Below are 24,740 nucleotides of genomic sequence, written 5' to 3'. Positions count from 1 at the left end.
TATTTTGATAAATGGGGATACTTTTTGCATTTCTGTAATCCTCAGTAGTAGCAAGAATGTGACGAGATGAAAATAATGGTCATGGTAAATATGATATAGCTCCTAGTGGCGCTGGCATCACCCCTGCCCCCCTTTTTAATTTCACCTTTCTTACCATTTTATTTATTTACTTATATATTATTTATATACGAGAATGGATGTTGTGATAATGCTGCTCGAGTATTTTAATAATACGTGGAAATCCCAAGTGCTTTAGGTATTGTTTCATGTCTGTCTGAATTAGTACTGAGTGCCTGCTTAAAAATGGAAGGGAGTGTGTGTAGTTTCAGCTCACCTGCGGCTTATACCCTGGGTGATGTCAGCGTAAATGATTCATTATGTATCAATGTATTACTATAACGGCATTTTAATGCCATTAATCAAAGTGCATTATTGACCCTTGTGATAGATTATAGCCGCGTGAGGAAACAAGAAGAACTTGCGTTCGTGTTTTAAACCCTTACACGCATTATCGCTAGGGTGTCCAGATGTCCCGTTTTTTCTAGGACAGTCCTGTATTTAAGCACTTTTTCTAGTGTCCCGACTTATTCTGAAACAATTGTGTTTTGTCCCATATTTCCCCTCTACTAAAATGTCTCTATTGGCTATGCAGCTTTCTCAGTCACTTTCTAATAAATGGTAGCCAACGATATGGCTTATAAACCCATTAAAATCACACTGTGTTATTTGAAGTACATTATTGTATTAAACTATCAAATCACAATCCCCTATCAATAGACGTCCAGATAGTGAACTGATTAAAGAGTCAGTCAGTTTGAAAGAGCACACAGATGAAATTGCTGCTGGAAAAATTTAAAGGAAGTGTGCATGTCCATTTAATGAGGATCTTAAAAAAGAGTTTACATTTCTAAAAAAGGAGTCACAGACAAAGCCTAGAAAAGTGAGGTGTGAGATTTGTGGAGCTCAAATTCTGGAGAAAGCTGCAGTTAAAGCTAGGAAATGTTGGGGATTAGTTGTAATGCACACATGATCTATAACACACTGCAAAGAGCAGTGGCTTGTCTTCCAATAGATTTAGAGAGTTTTGCTGTGAAGGTGTACAAATACATCCATATCTACATAGTGTGCATCAAGGAGCTCAAAGGTGTTTGTGATTTAGGGCAGCTGGCCCATCAGAAATTACTGCAGCATGGCAACACACATTTCCTCTCTTTGGTCCAGCTCTTGAAAGAATAATACACATTTTCAATGGTCTGAGTGGCTTCACACTTAGCAAACAGCCAATTTTAACCATGCACTGGAGATAGTAGAGCAAGACCACATATCAGCCGCAGGACGTGACCTGAGAAAAGTATTGCTGACCAGGCTGGAGGAATCATTCATACCCTCTGACATTAAAAAGTAGTTGGATGCCCTGGTTGAAGCTGGTGACATACGAGAGGAGTAATTTTTTTGTACAGTGAGAAACTTTTATTTAGCATCAGTGAATTACCTCCTAAATTGGAGCCGGTCATTGAAGAACACAGAAAAACTTGAGTGGGGCCAACTGAGAGACATCCCAGAGTGGAAAGACATTCAGAGCAGCCTCAAACACTTCTACTCCAGAATCCCCGCTCTCAGTTTGATTGGCGAAACCACATTCTTTGATGAGTGGGCTTGCATGAAAAATATTGTTAATCGTCACATCACTGAGTGGAACATGAACAAAGATGGCTGTGTCTGAGACATGGACAGATGTTTTTTGTGAGCTGGAGTGCAAAACCATCAACTTCAGAGTCTTAAACAAGCTCATGGAGTTTGTTTTATGCCTGCCTGGGACATCTGCATGTGTGGGTCGTGTTCTCATTAATGAATGCACCATGGACACCAGATAAATCTCAACACAGTGTAACAGTCATGAAGGCAATGCTTTTCGTACATTTTAATTTTAGACAGATTGCTCTGCATTTTACGATAAACTCTTGAAAGACGAGCACACACTGAGCAAAATTGCTGCCAGCGAAAAGAACAAGGTGACAACAGTTAAAGATGCGGATGCACCCTCTAAATTGCATTGATCTGCATCTAGGTAAGGATACGTCAATTTCACTTTTGCTGGGAGGGGGCTGTCCCGGCTGTACACCAAGTTAACTGTGCCTTTAAGCAGTTTGGAAAAGTCCAGAAAATTATGTCAAGCCTTTAGACAATTAGCTTCTGATTGGAGTTGTACTGAAATGGAGGTGTACCTATGGATGTATTTTAAGGCCTACCTTCAAACTCAGTGCCTCTTTGCTTGACATCATGGGTGAATCAAAATAAATCAGCCAACACCTCAGAAAACAACTGTGGACCTCCACAAGTCTGGTTCATCATTGGGAGCAATTTCCAAATGCTTGAAGGTATAACATTCTTCTGTAGAAACAATAGCATGTAAGTATAAACACCATGGGACCACGCAGCCATCATACTGCTCAGGAAGGAGATGCATTCTGTCTTCTAGAGATTAATGTACTTGGTGCGAAAAGTGCAAATCAATTCTAGAACAACAGCAAAGGACCATGTGAAAATGCCAGAGGAAACCGGTAGACAAAAATCAATTTCCATAGTAAAACGAGTCCTATATCGACATAACCTAAAAGGCTGCTCAGCAAGGAAGAAGCCACTGCTACAAAACCACCCAAAAAAGTTTGCAAGTGCACATAGGGACAAAAATTTGAAATGTTTGGCCATAATGACCATCGATCTGTTTGGAGAAAAAAGTGTTGCTTGCAAGCCGAAAAACACCATCCTGTTGATGTTGTGGGGGTGCTTTGCTGAAGGAGGAACTGGTGCACTACACAAAATAGATGGCATCATGAGGAAGGAAATGTATATGAATGTATTGAAGCAACATCACAAGACATCAGCCAGGAAGTTAAAGCTCGGTTGCAAATGGGTCTTCCAAATGGACAATGAACCCAATCATACCTCCAAAGTTGTGGCAAAGTGTCTTAAAGACAACAAAGTCAAGGTATTGGAGTGGCCATCACAAAGCCCTGACCTCAATATGATAGAAAATTTATGGGCAGAACTGAAAAAGCATGTGCGAGCAAGGAGGCCTACAAACCTGACTCAGTAACATCAATTCTGTCTGGAGGAATGGGCCAAAATTCCAGAAACATATTATGAGAAGCTTGTGGAAGGCTCCCTAAAATGTTTGACCCAAGTTAAACAATTTAAAGGCAATACTACCAAATACTAACAAACTGTATTTAAACTTTTGACTCCCTGCGAATGTGATGAAACAAATAATAGCTGAAATGAATCATTCTCTACTACAATTCTGGCATTTCACATTTTTTAATTAAAAGTAGTGATCCTAACTGACCTAAGACAGGGAATTTTTTCTATGATTAAATGTCAGGAATTGTGTAAAACTGAGTTTAAATGTATTTGGCTAAGGTGTATGTAAACTTCTGACTTCAACTGTACACCTTTGAACCTACACAACTCGTTCCTCAAAATATAATGCTCTTGTCAGATGGAATACTATGGCTTATTAAATCCAAACCTTTGAGAGTGGATGTGCAATAACCAGTCTTATCAAAACAGGAATGCAAATATCATAAGTCATTGAGTCTTGCAATGCCCCTAAGGTGTGGTGCCAACAAATAATGTTCTACTCTTAAAGAGTTTGTCCAGAGCCTGCCAGTTGTATCCTAGGAATTGATGTGCCCTTTTTTCAAAGGCTACAAGAGGTCAGGAAAATCTTAACCAATGATCCACAGTGCTGGGCCAATGCAACCTTCTCAAATATTTTAGCTGTGGGAATGTGGTTTTCTATTGAAGCACTCCAACAACTTGGACTACCCTAATTTCTCTCACACCACTGAATAAACTAATCTCAAATAAATTAATTGCCACTTTGACTTTCACTTAGAGGTGGAATCCAGCATCCTGCACCCAATGGATCAAGTTCTGCTTGGTGTGTCAGTGGTCCTTGTTAGTCATAATGACATTTTCTTGTCTTAAACAAGTAGATCTGTTTTTTTCTTTGGAAAAAAAAAAAAACTAAAACAGGTCAGACTATTTTCGTTTGGCATTTTGCATTTGCTTAAAAAAGTATCTATCCATTTTGGCTGGTATCTTATTTTCTTTAACTCATGTACAACTAATGAATCTTGCATAAGGAGAAAGACAGAGTAAGGCCGTCTCTGCAAAGGCTTTCAGTTTGAAAATTGTGTACACCAAGACAACCGGCCTCCACTACCCCTACACATTGACCTAGACCCTATCATTTGTACACCTTGCATAGCAGATGCCTTGGCGACTATTGGCTGTCAACAACACTCCATTCGGCTGACTTATGCTTGGATAACAACATGAAATTGTGGCAAGATCTAACAGGTTTCTACTATCTTTCCATATATAAACTGAACAGTCACAGTCATTTTAGAAAGACAAGCAAATAAGAAAGTCAGAATCCCCTGTTTATCTCAATTGCAAGTCAAGAATCTAAAGGAACCCCATAAAATGTAGATACAGCTGCACAACAGCTCTCATGTGCTGTCTTTAAATAAGAGTCAGAAGAAATTATTTTTAGATAAATGTTCAAACAAACTTTCAGGACTGTAACTTTCACATGGTAATTTATCACGGTTTGCCATAGGTATGCGATGGGGAAGCCAACTAATGTTTCCAGAAATCACACCATAGATTATTGCAATCCTATTAATTTTTAACCAAAGTAAGGATTTATTTGTGTTTTTAAGCATGGAGAAATTCAAATGTGTGAACATAAATTTGAAATGGCTTTCACAAATGTTCAAGTTATTGTATACCTTTGATCAAGTCAATTTGTGTAATTGTCATATAAAATTTACTCTTTTTAAATTTGAATATTTATTGTAAAATATACTACGTAAATTGTGTGGATTGTATATCTTGTTTGGATATACCTCATAATTTATCAATCCATCCATCTAATCTCTCAATACATCCATCCAACCATCGACTGATCCATCCATCCATCCATGCATGCATAACTCTCATGGTTAAGACCAGCAACATCATAATAATAACTTATTACAATATTACAATACTAATAAATTACCTTGAGAAGAACTTTAATATTCTTGTTTATTTACATCCTCTACATATATTTCTTGACAAACATCTACTCCAAAGCCACAAAAGACAGTGACTAAGACAGAAAAACAAGACAATCATAGGCCATAGGGGACAGTAACTTGAGCTGGAAAAATGCTCCCAGAGCATCCAAATGGAAATGCCTGACTTTGTCTGTATTGCACTAAAATCTCTTGTGAATTCACAAACCAGGTTACTGAGGGATGACAAATTATATAAACCCAGCTAATGCTGAGTGATATGGATGAGCGTAAGATGCTGACACTGTCTACAGTGTCTTGAGGTAGGATCAACTGCGTACACAAACACACACACACACACACACACACACACACACACACACACACACACACACACACACACACACACACACACACACACACACACACAGACACAGACACAGACACACACTCACATACACACTCTGTCAATGGGATTTAGACGGGAGTTCTCCCTCCCCTCCTTGTCTAGGTTAATCGCAGTGTTGTGGCTTTCTTGCCGAGGTTCTATGGTTGTTTTTTCCCCTCCCTCTCTGGAAACTATCGTTCTCTCTTTCTCTCTCTCTTCACTGTGTATATAAGAAAGTAGTTGGTAGGCTGTTGAGCAGATAGTGAAAAACTATTCTAGTGTTCTGTTGAAGTAGAGAGGTGTGCGTAGTGTATTACCAGTAGAATGCAATTGAGGCAGCAGCATGGGATGTACAGGTGAGTGACCTCTCATTACCTTGACTCATTACTATTATATTTATATTACACATAGTATATACTGTATAGTACTAGATATACAGAGCTCACATGGTACTGTTGAAATCTGCACTCAAAACAATGTGCACGATGAAGGTAGGCACTGAAGTAAAATTCCATTAAAAAATTGTTGTATCTATTTTAGCTAAGTTTACACTGTAACGTACACTGTAATACAGGGTTTTTTTTTTTTTTAGACAAATTTTCTGTTGAGAGTTTAGCTTCAAGCAGCAGTTTCAGAGATGGGTAGGGTAGCCAAAACTGAACTCAAGTAAAAGTACAATTACTTTAAAAACAAATGACTTAAGTAACAGTACTAACATAAATAATTACTTGAGTAAGAGTAAGAAAGTGTCCAATTAAAATAGTACTCAAGTAGTGAGTAAATTGTTACGTTAACAAATTACATTATATGTTAACTCCCCTATATTTCATTAAATAATACACATTTCACATGTATTACAAAATTCATATTATTTTTATTATTGGAAATTCTGTCATCATTCACATCATTCACCATTATGTTGCTCCAAACCCGTATAACTTTCTTTCTTCCATGCATCACAATAAGGAGATATTCACAATATACTTCGTCATGCATTTTGTCAGTATCTAACATTCTGTCTAACATCTTTTGTGTTACACAGAATACAGAATGTTGCACGGGTTTGCAAAAACATGAGGGTAGGGAAATTATGACAGAATATTAAATTATGGCACATTATGGTACAGTTCACCCAAAAATTTACATTTCCTCATAGTTCACTCACCCTCATTTCATCCCATATATGTATGACTGCATTTCTTCTGCAGAACACAAATTAAGATATTTAGAAGAATATGTCAGCTCTGTAGGTCAGTACAATGCAAGTGAATGGGGGCCAAAAGGTTGATGCCCCAAAAAGCATATAAAGGCAGCATAAAAGTAATCCATATCACTCTAGCAGTTAAATCCACATATTCAGAAGTGATAGGATACGTGTGGGTGAGAAACGGATCAATATCTGTCATTTTTTGCTACACATTCTTCTGCCTGCCCAGCAAGTGGCAATATGCAGAGAAGAATCACCAAAAACACAAGAAGAAGAATGTGAAATTGATATGTCTGGTTCTCATTCACACATTCTCATATCACATCGCTTCTGAAGATATTGATTTAACCACTGGAGTCTTGTGGACTACATTTATGCTGATTTATTAGATTTTTTTTTTTAGCTTTAAAATATTGGCACCCATTCACTTGCATTTTATGAACCAAAAGAACAAAGAAATTCTTCTAAAAATGTATTTGTGTTCAGCAGTTGAAAGAAAGTCATACACATCTGTGATTGCATGAGGGTGAATCATTGATGAGAGAATATACATTTTTGGATGAACTATTCCTTTAATGGCTCTTGTCAGATCTGGATGAATTTGTCAATAAGAAGAGAGGTTTGGAAACCTTCCTAGTAAGTATTACAGTAAAAACTGTAACAGGGACATTATATATAATGCTGAAATATAAATCAAAGCCAAATCATGCTTTATTAATGCCTACTTTTCGCTATTTCATAGCTATTAAAGTCCTGTGTGGATTCTTATTTCAGTGTAGATACAGTTTTCAGTGTCAAAAGAATTAAGATCATTAGTTCTGTACAGCAGTACCGCTGCTCCCTAAACGCAGAGTATGTAGCCTGCGTAGGGTAACCCCAGTCGCGGAACAGTTAGTGCACTATTCTGGGTGTACGGCATTTTGTAGGATTGTCTGAATTCGGAGTCGCTCGTTCCCAACTTTTTTTCACTCATTCTTACCCACAATGCACTCTAATTTCAAGTATACATTTGAGACATACGAGCTGGAAGTTTAACGCTTCCTTCACTCCTGCAATGTTTTATTTCATGCAGAATATATTTAATTACTTTTTGACAAATCATTACTTGATTAAAATAACATAACATATAGAGAGGCAAAACATACAGATATATTGTAAAATGAACTCTATTTATATTTATACAGAATTTTCCCATCAAGATGAAGAATTCTTTATTTAGTAAATAATTCAGAGAGATTATATTATTTTTTTAACTCAGGAGACTGCACACAGTGGAAATTATAATCCTGTGTATTTTTTTTAATCCCTTATTCTCCCCAATTTGGCATGCCCAATTCCCACTGCTTACTAGGTCCTCATGGTGGCATGGTTACTCAACTCAATCCAGGTGGCGGAGGAAAAGTCTCAGTTGTTTCCACTTCTGAGATAGTCAATCCGCGCATCTAATCACGTGGCTCGCTGTGTATGACACCGCAGAGACTCGCAGCATGTGGAGGCTCATGCTATTCTTCGCGCTCCATGCACAACTCACCACGTGCCCCATTGATAGCGAGAACCACTAATTGTGACCATGAGGAGGTTACCCCATGTGACTCTACCCTCCCTAGCAACCAAGTCAATTTGGTTGCTTAGGAGACCTGGATGGAGTCACTCAGCACACACTGGATTCGAACTCGCGACTCAAGGGGTGGTAGTCAATAATTGCTGTGCTACCCAGGCACATTAATTCTATGGATGATTGAAATATTCCTTTAAAGGATGTAGGTTATGATAATTTGGAAGGATGAGGGCGCTGTTCACTCAGTGCTGATATATAGTGCACTCACTGCTATTCACTATATTGGAAATAGTGAATAAGTGAATGATTTTGGACACAGCCACTCTCTTCACCATACGATCACCTCGCACCTTCCCATCTCTAGCACGCGTGCAGAAATGCTGTCTGTTCGCGCTCAAGTTGTCAATCACGCAAAAGGCATTTACACTTTACTCGGATGTTTAATCAGCCCATAGCAGCCATAGTTTCTAGAACCCTCACGAGGGCGTGGAGTAAATGTGTAAATAATGACATGAGGGACGTGGGACAAAGCACATTGAAATATTGCTACAGATTTAAAAATGTACACTCAAAAGGGCAATCATAAGAGCCCAATAACAGAATCACCCTGAAAATGACCATCACATTACAAGCCCACGTTAGCATTAGAGCCACAACATACCTCTGCGTGCTGCCTTAAATTGGAGCTACAATTTTAATCTTGAAATATACGCTTGTCTTTGTGTTAAAAAGCATTGCATGACGAAACTATTCCTTTTTCAATGTGAAGAGCGAAGAAAGTGTTTTACTTTGTTTGAATAGCATGATTCTGCAGCAGTGATCAAAGTGGATGATTATTTTACCCACTTTGAATTTCATTACTCATTTAATTTAAATGATGTGTGAAGAAAATTGAGTTGAAACTCAAGTAGAGATGACAGAAATTCTTGGGGCAAGTTCCAGTAAATGGATGGAAACAAAGTTGTTGCTGTAAAATAATGATAAAACATATTTTACATGGAATTTTATTGAATTTATTGAATATTTTATGTCAGAAGCACATTTTCTTGTTATGATACTGTAGCTGTCAATGAACAATGTTTTCTCTCATCCAAGAGGAAACTTTCTAGTTACAAGTTCAAGGATTACAAGTTACTTCAAGAGTCAGTGGTGTTTACATGGTTTTCAAACATCTCTAAATGTTTCATTAATAGTGTAAAGGGCATGTTCGAGTGTGTTGTGACTTTATGGGTTTGGATGTAAATGTGACAGGATAAGACATTTCCGCAAGTGTTTTAAAAGGAAATCAAATTAAAGAAAACCTAATTAGCCCATGCTTTCCTCAAAGGAGTCAGTTTAATTTAAAATGTACTTTGAGGAAATGTGCTGAAGCACCACTGATGTCATTGAACAGTGCCACTGTAAATATTTTGAAGTGACTTAAATTAAGAGGAAAGGGTTAAAAGATGAGATAACAAACTTCCAGATCAAGAGCTTTTCTGGGATCACAGCCAAAATGCACCAACACTGAAGATGAGTAAACGACAGCCAAATCATCAAATGTCAACAATTATAGTGAACATTTGTTTATAAATAGGAAATGTTTGCTCAATGCACTTGTGTCATCATAACTGTTCATTATCCATATGACTGAAAAGTAGATTACAGTGCAATGGATGGTGACAGCTTTATTCAGAATATCCAACGCGATCCATTCATTAAACTTATTACAATTTACAATAACACATTTGGCAGATACGTTTATCCAATGCAAATTGCAGTGTATTCCAGCTATATGCTTTAGTAGTATGTGTTTCTTGGGAATCTAACCCACAACCATGGCGTTTTTTTGTGCCATGCTTTCCCAGTTCACTCTTAGGTGCCGTTCAGACCAAATGCAAAAAAACTAGATGGAGCATATTTTACACATGGCATCTTAAAAAATGCAGAAATTCTCCATGAGATGCTGAAAAAAACAGCGAGAAGCAGTGTAATGGACTAAGACATTGATCTAGCACGTTTACATAGTAAAACAATTATAAATCATTGCTGACGGACATAAAATGTATATATTTGGTGTGAATGGTCCCCTACTATCTAAGAGATAACAATCTACTTCAAACCAAAACACAACCTCAGATTAACATGACTATAATCTTTGTTTTAGCCTGTTAAAGTCTGTTTGGGTTACACCATGATTAAGATTCCCTTTTTTGGGTTGTTTACCATTCAAGCATCAAACAGCAATAAATAACCAAATTAAACCTCTTATCTGTGATCTTTCTGTGTGATCTTTGGATTCCAACTACATAAAGTGTAGAAAGATCAAACAGAAAATATCCATAATGAAATTGAAAGATATGCCTGTAACAGAATCTCCTCTAATTTAATTTGGGACAAACAAAAGGTTAAATGGTAAGATGCTTGAATGAGCTTGCCTCACATCGTCCTCAAAGCCACAGTGATTAAACCACACTTCTGCCAAATAACTCTGAGGTTCCTTTATGGCTATTCGAGAAGCCTTTCTGTCTCCTGTTGTAAATCTGGTTTTGGTCTTATTTAAGTTTCCAATTTGGATCAAATTCACATTTTGATGGTATTCAATGAAGATGCGTTGAAATGTTCACATCATGTTGACTCCATGTCTTTTGTAGTTTCACTGAAGCCACTGCCTGAAAGGTTTCTGCATAAACCACTCTCACTAACCCACATGTATCTTAATTATTGCCAGAGAGGGTTTGAGGAAGCTTGAAGGTACGGTAAATAAATCTATTTGAAAGCCATTCAAACGTAATCTCTTCAATTCTGTATGGTAAATTCACATGCCCCAGTGTTTTCATTGACTGCTAACCCAGAGGCTTCATGGAAAGTTTTATTCATTCTCCCCAACTTGGATTCTCCCAAATACAGTACTTTGAAAAAGAAAAAAAGAAAAACGTTGTCTTGTGCCTCTTGAAAATATGCTCTGGATTAAAGCGCCTTTAGTAAAGCCTTTCACAAACATACATTTATAAAATCGGTAAGTCAATGCGTTAAAGTTCATTTCTATGCTGAAACTGCAAAAATAATTAATATTTTCAAACCAGTTTTCCAAATGTTACACCAGTCTTCCATTGGTTGAAAAACAGATAGTCCCGCCCCAAACTAACACAAATGTTGTTGTGTCAAGTTTGGGATGCTCAAATAAACCACCATGACATTTTTACTCCACTGACTGTTAGGTTTAGGGTTGGGGATTGGGTTAGGGGCAGAGCTATTCAAATATGCATTCCCTCTTGATTTTACTAAATCATTTAAAACTAAAAATAAAATTAACTTTTGGTGCAACCTTGTAGACATTTTACCTCATCAAAACTTACAGATTTGGCCCCTGGGGGCAGTCATTTGAATTTCAGTCAGCAAGAACTGATTTCAGCAGAAAACTATCGACCAACGGTCACCAAATTCCTTTGGTGGTTTAATTCTTCCCCATCCTGGCAAGGGCCCAGCATACTCAGTCAGGCTCTTTCAAGTCAATAACACAACGACCACGGGGCTACAGAATTCTTCCGCAACATTCCTACCTAGTTGTTTAATCTCTGATTTAGCACATGACTGCCATTAATAACCTTCGATAACATGTGTTATAACTGCCATGGCTACCAGTGATTGATTCCATGCCTTAATGCGGCAGCCGAGAGATATCAGAGACTCCTGAGATATGTTGTAACATTTTTAAAGTAACAGGACATGAATATGTCTCTCATTTAAGCTAGAGGTGGGCAATATTTCAGACAAGATACAGCCTCAAGTTCAACATTGCACGTTCTTCGTCAAATTCATTGAAGTGCCATTCGAAAACGGTATGGTTTATGAAAATTCTGTGAATTTATTTTTGTCATGAGTGCCTCTAGATGATGCATGCCAATTTTTGTGCAAATCGGACAAACAGTTTAGGAGTTTGAAAAAATTGGTTTTCAAAACATTTAAAAATGACGGAGAACCACGAAGACCAGTCTCATAATAATAATAATAATACATTTTATTTGTAAAAAGCACTTTACATTTTAAGGAAAAATCTCAAAGTGCTACAGGTCTGAGCCTAAGAACAATATCTAGACATTCATAAAATCCATAAGATCTGCTAAAAAGTAATGTTTTTAATCCCTTTTTAAAAGTCTCGATGGTCTGTGGTGACCTCAGATGGTCCGGGAGGGCATTCCAAATCAGGGGAGCGGCAGAGCAAAAAGCGCGATCGCCCATTGTGCAGAGTTTAGTTTTTGGTATTAAGAGCCGGTTTGAGTTTTGTGATCGGAGGGATCGTGCTGTAGAAACAGGGGTAAGTAGCTCTTTCAGGTAGGGGGGTGCGTTTCCATAGATGCATTGGTGAGTGAGGAGTGAAACCTTGTATTCGATCCTAGCAGAAACGGGAAGCCAGTGAAGCGTGTGGAGGATGGGAGTGATGTGTTCATACTTTCGCACTCTCATCAGGATCCTTGCAGCGCTGTTCTGGACGTACTGTAGCTTTTGCAGACTCTTGTTGGGGATCCCGATGAGAAGAGTGTTACAGTAGTCCAGTCTAGAGGAGACGAAGGCGTGAACCAGTTTCTCAGCATCAGCTAAGGTAAGTGTAGAACGGAGTTTTGCAATATTTCTGAGATGATGAAAGGAGATCTTACAGAGATTTTTGATATGGGCTTCAAAGGTGAGTTGTGGGTCAAGTCTCACACCGAGATTGGTAACTGTTATGGAAAGGGGAATGTCTTGGCCAGAGATAGTTATACCGGAAAGTGAGGATGACTGAATTTGGTTCGAGGTGCCAAAGAGAATTGCTTCAGTTTTGGAACTGTTTAGTTGGAGAAAATTCTGTTTCATCCACACCTTTATCTCCTCGAGGCAGGCAGTGAGTGTTAGAGACGGAGTTGATGTTGGCGATGCTGCAGTTGGTTGTGGATTGGATTTCATGTACAGCTGTGTGTCGTCGGCGTAGCAGTGAAAAGACACTCCATGGCGGCTGATGACATGTCCGAGTGGCAGGATATAAATGATAAAGAGAATGGGGCCAAGAACTGACCCCTGAGGTACTCCGCAGGTAACTGTGTGTTCCTTTGACCTCATGACAGTAGGTGAAAGGAGTCATTAGCTATTAGCATGTTTAGAAATAGAATTATAATTTTTTACCACAAGGTGGTGCTGTCCCGAAATATAAGAGTCCCTTCAGAGCATGGTGCCAAAGACACATACCGAGTTTCATAACATACACCAAGTCGTTCGTAAAATACAACATTTTATGACTAAATTAAATATGGTTGACGTCCAAAATGGCCGACATAGGAATTTTTCATATTGTTGGACTCGCTATACCCAAATTTGATGATTTTATGACAAACTTTTCAGAAGTTATAAGCAAAAATTTTTTTTTTTTTCATTTCTTATGACAAGTAGGGGCCAGTGTGTCAAAATGATGACACGTACCAAGTTTCATCCCAATCCCTCAAAGCGTTGCAGAAATACAACCTCAAGTTCAATTTGGAACGTTTTATGTCAAATTCGTTTAAGCGCCATTCAAAAAGGTACGGTTTATAAATATTCTGTGAATACATTTTTGCTGTAAGTTCCTCTAGATGATGCAGGCCAATTTTCATGCAAATCGGACAAACAGCCTAGGATGAGTTCGAAAAAGTATGTTTTTCAGAAAATGGCACAAATTTTGTTTCTAGGCCTCATGCTTCAAACGTTATCAACATAAACATGAGTGCAAATTTGGGCATTTGGTGGCACTAGAGGGTTTGAGGTAGAGATGCCAAATTTGCTGTGGTAACAGACGAGGCTGCTCTCTATCTGTGTGCCCAATTTCATAACTTTCCCTCAAGCAGTCCTATGGGCTGCCATAGACTCAAGAGCAGAAGAAGAAGAAGATAAGGAACACTAACGAAAACAATAGGGGTCAAAACCCCAAAGAATATGCAAAAGCAAAAGAAGAAGAAAATTGGTGCACATCATCAGAATTACATTTTGACTATGTTAGTAAAGTTCAAAATAAAGAGAAAATTATACAAGATGAAGTTTTCATTTATGAAGTAGTTAAGTCACTGACTGGATTACTCAAAATTAAACATTGCATTATGGCTAAATATATAATACAATTTTATAGATTTTGGTCATATCGCCCACCCCTATGTACTGAAACCCAAATGAAAGCTTTGGAATACTGATCTATGCATATGAAAAATGAATTTGGACAATTGCATTTAGGTCCATGATCTGTGTTGGAAAAACCTTGCAAAATGTTTAACCACATATGTAAAGGTTACCCTTTACTTGTGTGGTTAACTCAGCTAATTTGTCTTTTAAAGCTTTTGTGTGCTGATCGGGCATCCGGAGAGGACAGCTGTGATTATGGCTATGTGGGTGCCACACTAGTGAGAGTATGTGGCTGGAATTGGCCATTACACTTGTGGTTAACTGCTGGTTTCACTGATGACTGCAACCCCCTAAAGGACAATTTGACTCATCAACAAACCAGACAGAAGCACAAAATGTGTTTACGGTTGAATTCTCCCTACATTTCACATTTAACTTGGCTTAAGACTTAGGACCAAAGGTGTCACATTTATCAAACAAATGAGCACATTACCCATTTTAGCTGTTAGCTACTTCATCAATAGCTAACATGCTTGTGTGTTTTTGTTTAAATTTGCAAAGTATAAATGTATATAAATATAGAGCTGTGCTCCATGTATACCAATGCATCATTCACAACATGCTCAGTTGCAATTCTTGTGTTTATATTCACTTAGTTGCAATTTGTGCCAAATTTTCAGAATATTTTCACATTTCTCGGTTTCGCAAGCTATTGAATTTTAAGCTAGATATAATTTTACAATCATTTGTACAAATGCTTTCCTTTTGCCATGAGTATTTGCTAATGGTAGCCTCATTAAATGTAATTAGCATTAGCATGCCCCTAGGACTGAATTTGAAGTCAACGTGTAATCAAAATAGACCCTACTTACTTTATTAATACATTAACACATATATGTTTAGTCTTATTGCGCACAATTCATCAATGTATGTTATTTCCGAAGTATTCAAGTTATTGTCTAATTCAAGACATTCCAATTATGGTTAAAATGGTACATGTCTTTTTGACATACCTAACCTTTAAACAATATTTTCTGTATTTTTATCTCACAGGATGATTGACATTTGCCTGTGCTGAGTCAAGTAGCAGAATGCCCGGTGTGCCCTGCGGGGCCTTGCAACACCACACTGTGCCCGTAACCTGTGCCATTATCTGTTTCTGGCTGCTGATCCTGGTCCACTCTGCCTTTTGCCAGAAACCTGCTAAGCTGCCTCTGGTGGGCCGCAAGCCTTTCCTTGCAGCCTGGAATGCTCCACTGGACATGTGTACCTTGAAGTATAATGTCAATGTCAGTCTTGATCTTTTCCACATCAGCGGCAGTCCACGAGCGGTCCACACAGGCCAAAATGTCACCATCTTCTATGCCAACCGCCTGGGCTACTACCCTTTCTACAATGAACAAGAGGTTTCCATCAACGGAGGCCTACCTCAGAACACTAGTCTTGAAGAACATCTTCGCAAAGCCCAAAAAGACATAGCACACTTCATTCCTTCAGAAGACTTCCGTGGCTTGGCTGTAATCGACTGGGAGTACTGGAGACCGCAATGGAGTCGGAATTGGCACAAGAAAGACATTTACCGACAGAATTCGCGCAAGCTGATCGCACAGGCATACATTAATGTGACTGAAGAGCAGGAGGAAGAGTTGGCACGTTTGCGATTCGAGAAGAGTGCCAGGGCGTTCATGCAGGGCACTTTGCAGCTTGCTACTCAAACTCGCCCACATGGCCTCTGGGGTTTCTATCTGTACCCTGACTGTCACAATTACAATGTTCATGCACACAACTACAGTGGCACATGCCCCCAACAGGAAACTCTCCGAAATGATGAGCTGTTTTGGATGTGGAACAGCAGCACTGCCCTTTTTCCGGCCCTGGCGATACGCAAGGGCCACATGGACAGCATTCGCAACCTGCATTTCTCGAAGAATAGGGTAATGGAGGCGCTGAGGCTGGCCTCCCTTACCTCATTGCCCTATGAGCTTCCTACATACGTATACACAAGACTGGGGTATAGGGACGAGGCAATGACATTTCTGACTCAGGTAAATAAAGATATATTCTACAACAAATGTACTTATCTGATGTTATTATTAGATTCTTTCGAAATAATAGCCTTATACTTATCGTTTTCCACTGCAATTTCACATGTACCAGTCTGAAATGAAGCGCTCCCTCTAGTGGTCCAATAGCACACTTACATTTTAAGACACTGGCTGCATTGACTACCATAACATTTTTTTACACAAACAACAACAAACACAAAAAAATATTACTTTACATATAAAACCTCAGTATCTTTGGCACTGAATGTCATATAATGACACTAACACATAACTTGATGTCATAATAAAAACATTTTATATTCTAATAATGTTATTAATGATTTAATTAACTTATTTCACAGAAGGACTTGATAAACACAATAGGAGAAATTGCTGCTTTGGGAGCTGCAGGTTTTGTAATTTGGGGAGATCTTAACCTCACTTCCTCAAGGGTGAGTTTTTTAACACTTGTTCATGCATGCACCTGAAACATCTCTAAACATCTGTTTTTGCTCTTCACATACTAATTTAATTGGTGCAGGTCAAGTCTAGTTAAAATCTGCTTCAAGAAGTTATATTCATACATTCTTAGAGATTTTTGGATGTTTATAGCAGCCTCCAAATGAGATGATTTATCATTGCAGTTGCAATATGAAATTGATATTGATTTCAGGTTCAATACAGAATGTATTCATGAAAATGAAATTAAAATACTGTCATTTTTTTACTCACCCTCATGTTGTTCAAAACCTTTTTGCCTTTCCTACACAAAAGAAAAAAATGATATCCGGTTCAGTCTTTTCAAGCTACAATGGGGTTGATAGTGATGCACTTTAAAGCTTTCCTCGAGTCATATTCCCTGCAAATGTTTGTTAAAAACAAATTTTAATATCAAGTAATGTAGGAACGTTGACTCATTTATCGATATTATTTGATAAAAGTTCATGTTTAATCACTAACTTTGTACATCGCCCCAGGTGCTGACGTGATTGTGTGACGTCACGCACATGCAACTCGACGAAATCGGAGTTTAAGTTTTCCAAATTGCACGAATCTCCAAATTGGAAGTCCGAATTCAAGTAGGCTAATTGTAGGTAAAGTTTAATGTTTATGCCACACATTATAACTTCCTCTGAATTTCTCCTCAGCACAACTGTTCCAAGGTGAAGGCATTTCTAAACTATAGACTGGGTCAGTACATCATTAACGTTACCCGGGCAGCAGAAGTTTGTAGCGAATACCTGTGTCAGTTGAACGGACGTTGCATCCGCCGAGACCCCGAGGCACCCCACTACCTGCACCTGAGCCGCACCAGCTACCGCATACTGAACAACCGCAATGGCACCTTCAACGTGACCGGCAGGCACTCCCAGCACGAGCTGCAACTGTTGGCCGAGAGGTTCCACTGTCATTGTTATCAGGGTTACCAGGGGGATCGCTGTGATAGCATAGAGCCAACCGAGAAAGAGAAGGACAACATGATAGAAGAGGATGTGGAGGAAGAGAAAAAGGTGGAACAGGAGAGAAACGTAGAGAATAGGGATACTGCTGTGCCTTTACAAAATGCCTTTGTACTGACCACTCTTATTCTCCTGTTGAATTTTAGTTGTATTTAAAGTGATAGTTCACCCAAAAATGAAAATGATGTAATTATTTACTCATCCGCATGTCATTCTTTAAAAATGTCTACTTTTGTGTGAAACTGAAAAAATAACATGGTATTTACATGGCGAGTAAATAATTGTGCTTTTTTTGTGTGAACTATTCTTTTATGAAAATGTGCCCAAAAAGCCACACAATGGCACATCATAGCTCAATTGGGTTTCAGTGATTTGCATTAGTGAAGATTTTTACAACTGACGTCGCTGTTTGGTGATGTAGACGCAGGCTTGTTTGCATAAATTGGAGTTTGACTAGATTCATAATGACTGACTGTTCTGAATCTTAGTTATCATTACCATTACCATTACCATTATATGCTTTGTAATTTGTACTGAATGCTAGATTCGTATGTTCATTTGTTGATGGATTTCAACAGGAAAAGTTGAATCTATGCATTTTTTTTTTTTTTTTTTTTTTTTTTTACAAAGCACTGACACCAAGTACTTACCTGTGACTAGAGACCCAACATTATAAAACCAAGCCTATCCCTTTAAATAATGCTTGCTGTCAGAGCACTTCAAAGTCAGGGAGCAAACTTATCTAAAACGGGGTACATGAAATTGTAGCCTTCTGTGATACAAACGTTGTAATGTAATCAATGCATTTAAAACCGGCCAAATATGATATGTAAAGCTTTAAAAAAAAAAAAAAAAAAAAAAGGTCATGTGACACATATTACATCATTTTGCTTACAGTAGAGGATTATACACTTAAAGGGATAGTTCACCAAAAATGTAAATGGTCTCATCATTTAATCACTCTCATGCCATCCCAGATGTGTGACTTTCTTTCTTTCTTTTGCTATTAACAAACAAATACTTTTAGAAGAATATCTCACCTCTGTAGGTCCATACAATGCACGTAAATGGTGACCAAATCTCTGAAGCTCCAAAAAGCACATAAAGGCAGCATAAAATAAATCCATAAGACTCCAGTGGTTAAATCTGCAAACCGATATGATTGGTGTGTGTGAGAAACAGATCAATATTTAAGTCTTATTTTACTATAAATCTGCACTTTCACTTTCTTCTTCTTTTGTTTTTGATGATTCGCATTCTTAGTGCATATCACCACCTACTGGGCAGGGAGGAGAATTTATAGTGAAAAATAACATTTACTTACTTTTACGCTGCCTTTATATGCTTTTTGAAGCTTCAAAATGTTGGTACTCATTCACTATCTACATTACGGAGCTGAATTATTCTTGTAAAAATCTTTGTTTTCAACAGATTAATAAGTCATATATGGCATGAGGGTGAGTAAATAATGAGAGAATTTTCATTTTTGAGTAAACTATCACTTTACGATATAATCTTAGATTCATCATTATTTTAGTTAACATGTACTAGTAGAACATATTAACCATATAGCCCACTGTCTTTAATAATTATAAAGATATAAAATATAGATTAGCAAAGATATTATGTGCCTCAATTTATGATATACATATTTTTCCTGAAACAAAAGTATGGGTCCAGTCACAATGCACATTAGACTGTTATTATTGTTAATTAGAGCTGGTTGTTGCATTTCCTGTCCTATAAAGTTATAGTAATGTACCAAATCACATTGAGTTGCCTATGTAACTTGAAAGCTATTCAAATAGAGTACAAACACAATCACACTACCTAGATTACAGGTATGGTGAGTGAATTCATAATTTTATCTTTTAAAATATAGATCTTTATCAATAGCCTACTGTATAACAGAAGAAAAACAATGTACTGATTAGATTACTGATAGAGAAACCTCACAACCAGAGTTAAAGCTAATTTGCATAAATTACAAACATTTAAATCGCAGATTGTCATTTTGTTTTTTTCTAAAATAGCTCTCTCTAAACCGATGAAGATTGCATTTGTTTACTCAATGCAGGAAATTGTATGTGTTAAACTGTGTGTAAAGTTATTGTAGCGTAAGGTGTAGGTGAATGTGAAAATGAAGAGTAGACTGAGTGTTGCATGTTTACTGATTCAAGAACAGCACTTTACTTTACACAACTTAAAGGTCAGTCTTACCATTCAACAAGCCAGGCCCCAGCAAAACCAAACACACCAGCATTCTCAGTCAGGCATAGCTGCTCCCCTCCAACAACGCCGCTCGTCTTCGGATGAGCTGACTCGAGAATAATTGTCCTTTCTGGTATCCTTTGCTTTGAGATGCTAATTGCAATTTCCTATGCTTCCTCTTCGGGAGAGAACTCTCATCCCCGGGGCCAGGGTGCGTCCTAGACCCCTGTACACCGTTCTTCATGGCTCGACGTCTTCGCTGCCCTGATTGCACTCCGTCGTTCTCGTGCTTCCCCATCACGATGCAGAACTCTTTTCCCTCTGCTCGGATAGCACTTACTGTATGCTGTGAGTGATCAGGGAAGCTTCAGATTTGACTGCTGCTTTGTCCATTCTTGAATTGCTTTGTCCCATCCCATTTCTGACACCACTGTAGCATAAGGCATGGGTGGATGTGGAAGTGAAGAGGAGACTGAGTGTTGCATGTTTGCTGATTCAAGAACAGCTCTTTATTTTACACAACTTAAAAAGAAGTCTTACTATTCAACAAGCCAGGCCCAAACATTCTCAATCATGGTAACTCCCCCAAAATAAAAACCCCTTTTTCAAGCCCAGCATAACAGAACATGAGATAAAAGATATGCCTATTCATTTAATTTCTTCCTAAACACAACTTATTTAACACTTAACTGCTTAATTTAACTAACACATTCCCAGCCCTACCCTGAGCATCCTTGAAAATGGAAATCCCTGCACAAATTCAACCACCCACCACACATTACTTCACAGTATATAGGATGGGCAAGGATGAAGCGGGAACCGGTAGAACAGTCAATGTAAACTTAAATGTGAAACTCAATTTAAATCAAACATAAACAAACACAGACACATATGCAACGTGGCTGAGTGCGTTTCTCTCTCTCAAACCAGCGTCTCCGGCTGCCCTTTATCTTGCTCTCCTGCTGATTCCCGCTGATTCAATGCCAGCCATGCTCCATCACGCCCTGGCCATGCCCTCCTCATCGTCACAATGTGCTTCTATCTTTTTTGCTCATCTGAACAAAGCAATATAGAACCACTGATACTGAAAAACAAAACATAGGAAGGTATATACCTCAAAATCTTTCAATACCTAATCTTTGAGTAGAACCTGCAAATTGCTATATATTTGTGAGTTTGACAAATATGTCCAGTTTCAGGTTGATGAAATATATTGGACTATATTTTGTCACTATTTTCAGGCGTATTATTACCTGCTTTTGACACAATAACACATATGTGCAGTTTTGAAAAATATCATATTTTGTAGCATTTTTTAGACAATATGGGACAATATTATCAGAGCCTTTAATGTCATTCAGTGTCTTTATTACCTCGGTGCTAAACGTTGCCAGTCTCCAAATATATTTCCACAAACAATGTAAATATATATATATATATATATATATATATATATATATATATATATATATATATATATATATATGCAATGTGTAATTAAATACTTGATGGGGTTTTTTATATTAAGCAATACTACCAAATACTAAATGAAGACAATGTAATGTGCAACAAATGTTGCTTGACTCTTGATGCACTGCAAATAAAGGATTGTAACCTGTACTTGATTTAGCTTTTTCAAGATTTTCTTTGACTCACAGAAAATATATGGCACTGAACATCAAAACATCCTATAAGATATAATGTTTTGTATAAAATGTATTGTACAAGGGGGGGTTGGGCACATGACGCTATGTGAGGGTTGGTCACTTAAAGGAGAGCTCTGCTTAAACTTTGCTACAATTATCCTTTTAAATAATTTTAACCAGTGATAACTGTAATAGTTTTGTTTGGTAAACTGTGCTGGGATTGCAGGATGTAGAAAAATTCGAAATTGGCGGCCTGTGGGGACATTAAAGAGCACTTGCATTCTCAAGTGCCGGATGCCTCGCAGGATCAAGATGGCAGAGGTCCAGTCAAGAGTGACAGCAGCATGCTTCATGACATAGGTCAGAATATATCAAACATTTATGCAGCACTGACGAAAATCTCGACCGACATGGAGGGCCTCGCAGAAATACGTCAAGCAATCACATCATGATGTTGAAAAACAGGTAGAGTTTCTGGAGTCGGTCAAAAGAGAGCTACAGGCTAACCCGCCTACTTCCAAGGCTGATGTGGAGGGGGTATGTGGAAAAACTAGAGGATATGGAAAATCAGAGCAGACATAATAATGTTTGTTTCGTTGGAATCACAGAGGGAAAAGAAGGTCAGGATATGGTGAAGTTTTTGGACAAAACGACCCCTGGGTCGAGATAAAGCGTGCGCACAGAGCTCTCGGTAAGCTTCCCGGGGTGGGTGACAGAGCCCGATCCATTCTGGCAAGATTGTTGCGGTTGGCTGACAGAGACTTTGTTCTACAAACGGCTAGGAATAAAGGCAAGTTGTGCTGGGAGGACCACAACATCAGGGTTATTCCAGACTTTCTAGATCGACTCAAGCGAAGCGGGATGGATTCAAAGAGAGTAAAAAATTGCTGCACCAACAGAAGATAAGCTTGACACTCCTCTATCTGGCTAATCTGAGAATTGACCGGCAAGGATGGGCGTAAGAATTTTACATGCCACAACAAGCTATGGCCTTCATTAAATCAATGAATGAGTGGGTAACTTTGCCTGCACTCTATCAACAGTACATACTACACATCGTGCATTTTACTGATGCAACCTGAGAGGGTTTGTTGTTCTGTTGTCTGCCCACTGGCTCCTGCCTGACTCTTATTTCATTTATTTTTTCCCCTCCCTTTGATAACTTGATGTAGAGCTCATTTGCTCACATTGTGGGTTCGATGTTATTGTTTAATGGGACTATTTTATTTTTTTATTTTCCATTTTATTTAACATATTTATGTAATATTTAATGGCATGGTTTATGTTAAGAAAAAGGGAAAAAACAACAAAACAAACAAACAATTTAGCCTTGGGTACACAATTTATCTTTACATATCAATATTTCACACTTTAATAAAATGTTTCTCTCCACATGGAATGTTAATGGGCTGGGGCATGTGTTTTATAGTGCTGGTTCATGTAAGAGCAGGGGAGTCATCACATTGATAAATAAGTAAGCATTAAAAGTTAAATGTCTCAAACAGATTAGATCATTTAGGAAGAGTCATTATTGTTTTGGCTGAAATACAGCAGCAAAATCAGATTTTGGCTAATATTTATGCACCCAATGCTGATGATCAGAACATTTTTATAGATCTTGAGGGTAAGCTGCATGCTGCTGGGATCATTCATGATATGGTTTTGGGTGGAGACTTCAATATTTTAATAGATCCGGTCCTAGAATATATATATTTTTTTAAATATATCGAAGTCACTTATTCCATCTGCCACTGAATGCTCAATTGGGAACACTTTAGTTTCAGATCATGCTTTGGTGTGTTTAGAGATGTTGCCAAATATAGAGAAAAAGAAAATCATATAGATGGCTCTTTAATACATCCCTTCTACGGGACCCAGAATTCCAAAAAATGTTAAAGATAGAAGTTTATGCTTATGTAGAAACCAGTTGGTCCTCAGTGTCCTTTGTGGCAAGGGAGATGCTTAAGGCAGTTCTTAGGGGATGGATCCTACAATATGCCTCATTCATTAAAAAGATCAAAGCCCAGGAATTAATAGAATTGGAAGAGACTATTAAAAGTGCTGAAACAGAGCTGAAGCACTGAATGTCATCAAATGATCTTAGAGAGTTGACTAAACTAAAATATAGGTACAATACTATTTTGTCACAGAAGGTAGAGTTTCTATTTTGATCTTTATAGTTCCATATCCTCATCTTCTGATAAGGACATTAGCAACTTCTTAGAGCCTTTGTAGAGAACTTCCTAAATTGATGAATAATCAAAAAGACATTCTTGACTCAGATATTACTTTGGAGAAGCTTGTTGAGGTAATTAAATCCTTGCTAACAGGCCAGATGGTTTTGCCACATAATGTTTTGCCCTAAACCCCTTGATCTCCTAAACAACCAGCTAGGTTGCTAGGGAGAGTAGAGTCGCATGGGGTAACCACCTCACTAAAATGTGTCGTTCTCACTCTCGATGGGGCGCATGGTGAGTTGTGCGTTGTGCTCCACATGCGCTACGTCTCCGCGGTAAAACGCTTAAGCCACGTGATAAGATATGCGGATTGGTCTCAGACGTGGGGGTAACTGAGATTCATCCTCCGCCACCCGGATTGAGTCACTACGCCACCACGAGGATTTAGAGCGCATTGGAGAAAAAAAAGGGGAGAAAAAAACAAATCTGGGTAAGACTCCGGAATTTTCTCGGTAAGGTTTTAGAGTCTCAGATTTTATTCTGCCCCAGCCAATATATATTGGGTGATGGGGCGGTCATTAAATTAGGTGTCAAATATATAAAAAGCTGGGTCCAAACTAGTGTACTGATTGGCAGACCGATAATTCTTTGAGGATGAAAGTCAATTGGCAATCCCTCATTTCAAGAATGGTTCACCGAATTGGATAGGGTGGTGGCATTTGAAAAGATTTAATTTATACAGCTTGGCAAAAGAGGCACGTATGGTAAGAACAGGTATTTGGCCTTTATTGAGGGCTCTCAGTGAGGACCATGTGTAGATAAACAGAATTGTGGTTTTAATTGTAAATTCTATTCTTTGTGGAATTCTTTCTTTTCTATT

General features: G+C 38.1%; 1 protein-coding gene across 3 annotated transcripts; it reads left to right on the top strand.

Moving 5' to 3' along the window:
* Positions 1–5,710: 5,710 nt before the first annotated feature.
* LOC127638115 (hyaluronidase-4-like) lies at positions 5,711–21,649 on the top strand. Of its 3 annotated transcripts, XM_052119471.1 has the most exons (5): positions 5,725–5,810; positions 12,669–12,801; positions 15,375–16,366; positions 16,729–16,818; positions 17,515–21,649. In XM_052119471.1, exons 3-5 carry the CDS (start codon positions 15,413–15,415, stop codon positions 17,980–17,982), a joined length of 1,512 nt encoding a protein of 503 aa, XP_051975431.1. In that variant the 5' UTR covers positions 5,725–5,810; positions 12,669–12,801; positions 15,375–15,412; the 3' UTR covers positions 17,983–21,649. The 3 variants fall into 3 exon arrangements, with proteins under 3 accessions (XP_051975430.1, XP_051975431.1, XP_051975432.1); XM_052119470.1 differs by lacking the exon at positions 12,669–12,801 and having other exon boundaries at positions 5,711–5,810; XM_052119472.1 differs by lacking the exons at positions 5,725–5,810; positions 12,669–12,801 and adding an exon at positions 13,159–13,269.
* The last annotated feature ends 3,091 nt before the right edge of the window (positions 21,650–24,740 follow it).

This window comes from Xyrauchen texanus, chromosome 46, assembly GCF_025860055.1.
Source record: "Xyrauchen texanus isolate HMW12.3.18 chromosome 46, RBS_HiC_50CHRs, whole genome shotgun sequence".
NCBI lineage: Eukaryota > Metazoa > Chordata > Actinopteri > Cypriniformes > Catostomidae > Xyrauchen > Xyrauchen texanus.
Note: the sequence above shows the minus strand (reverse complement) of the source record. Positions and strands in the feature narration are given on the sequence as shown.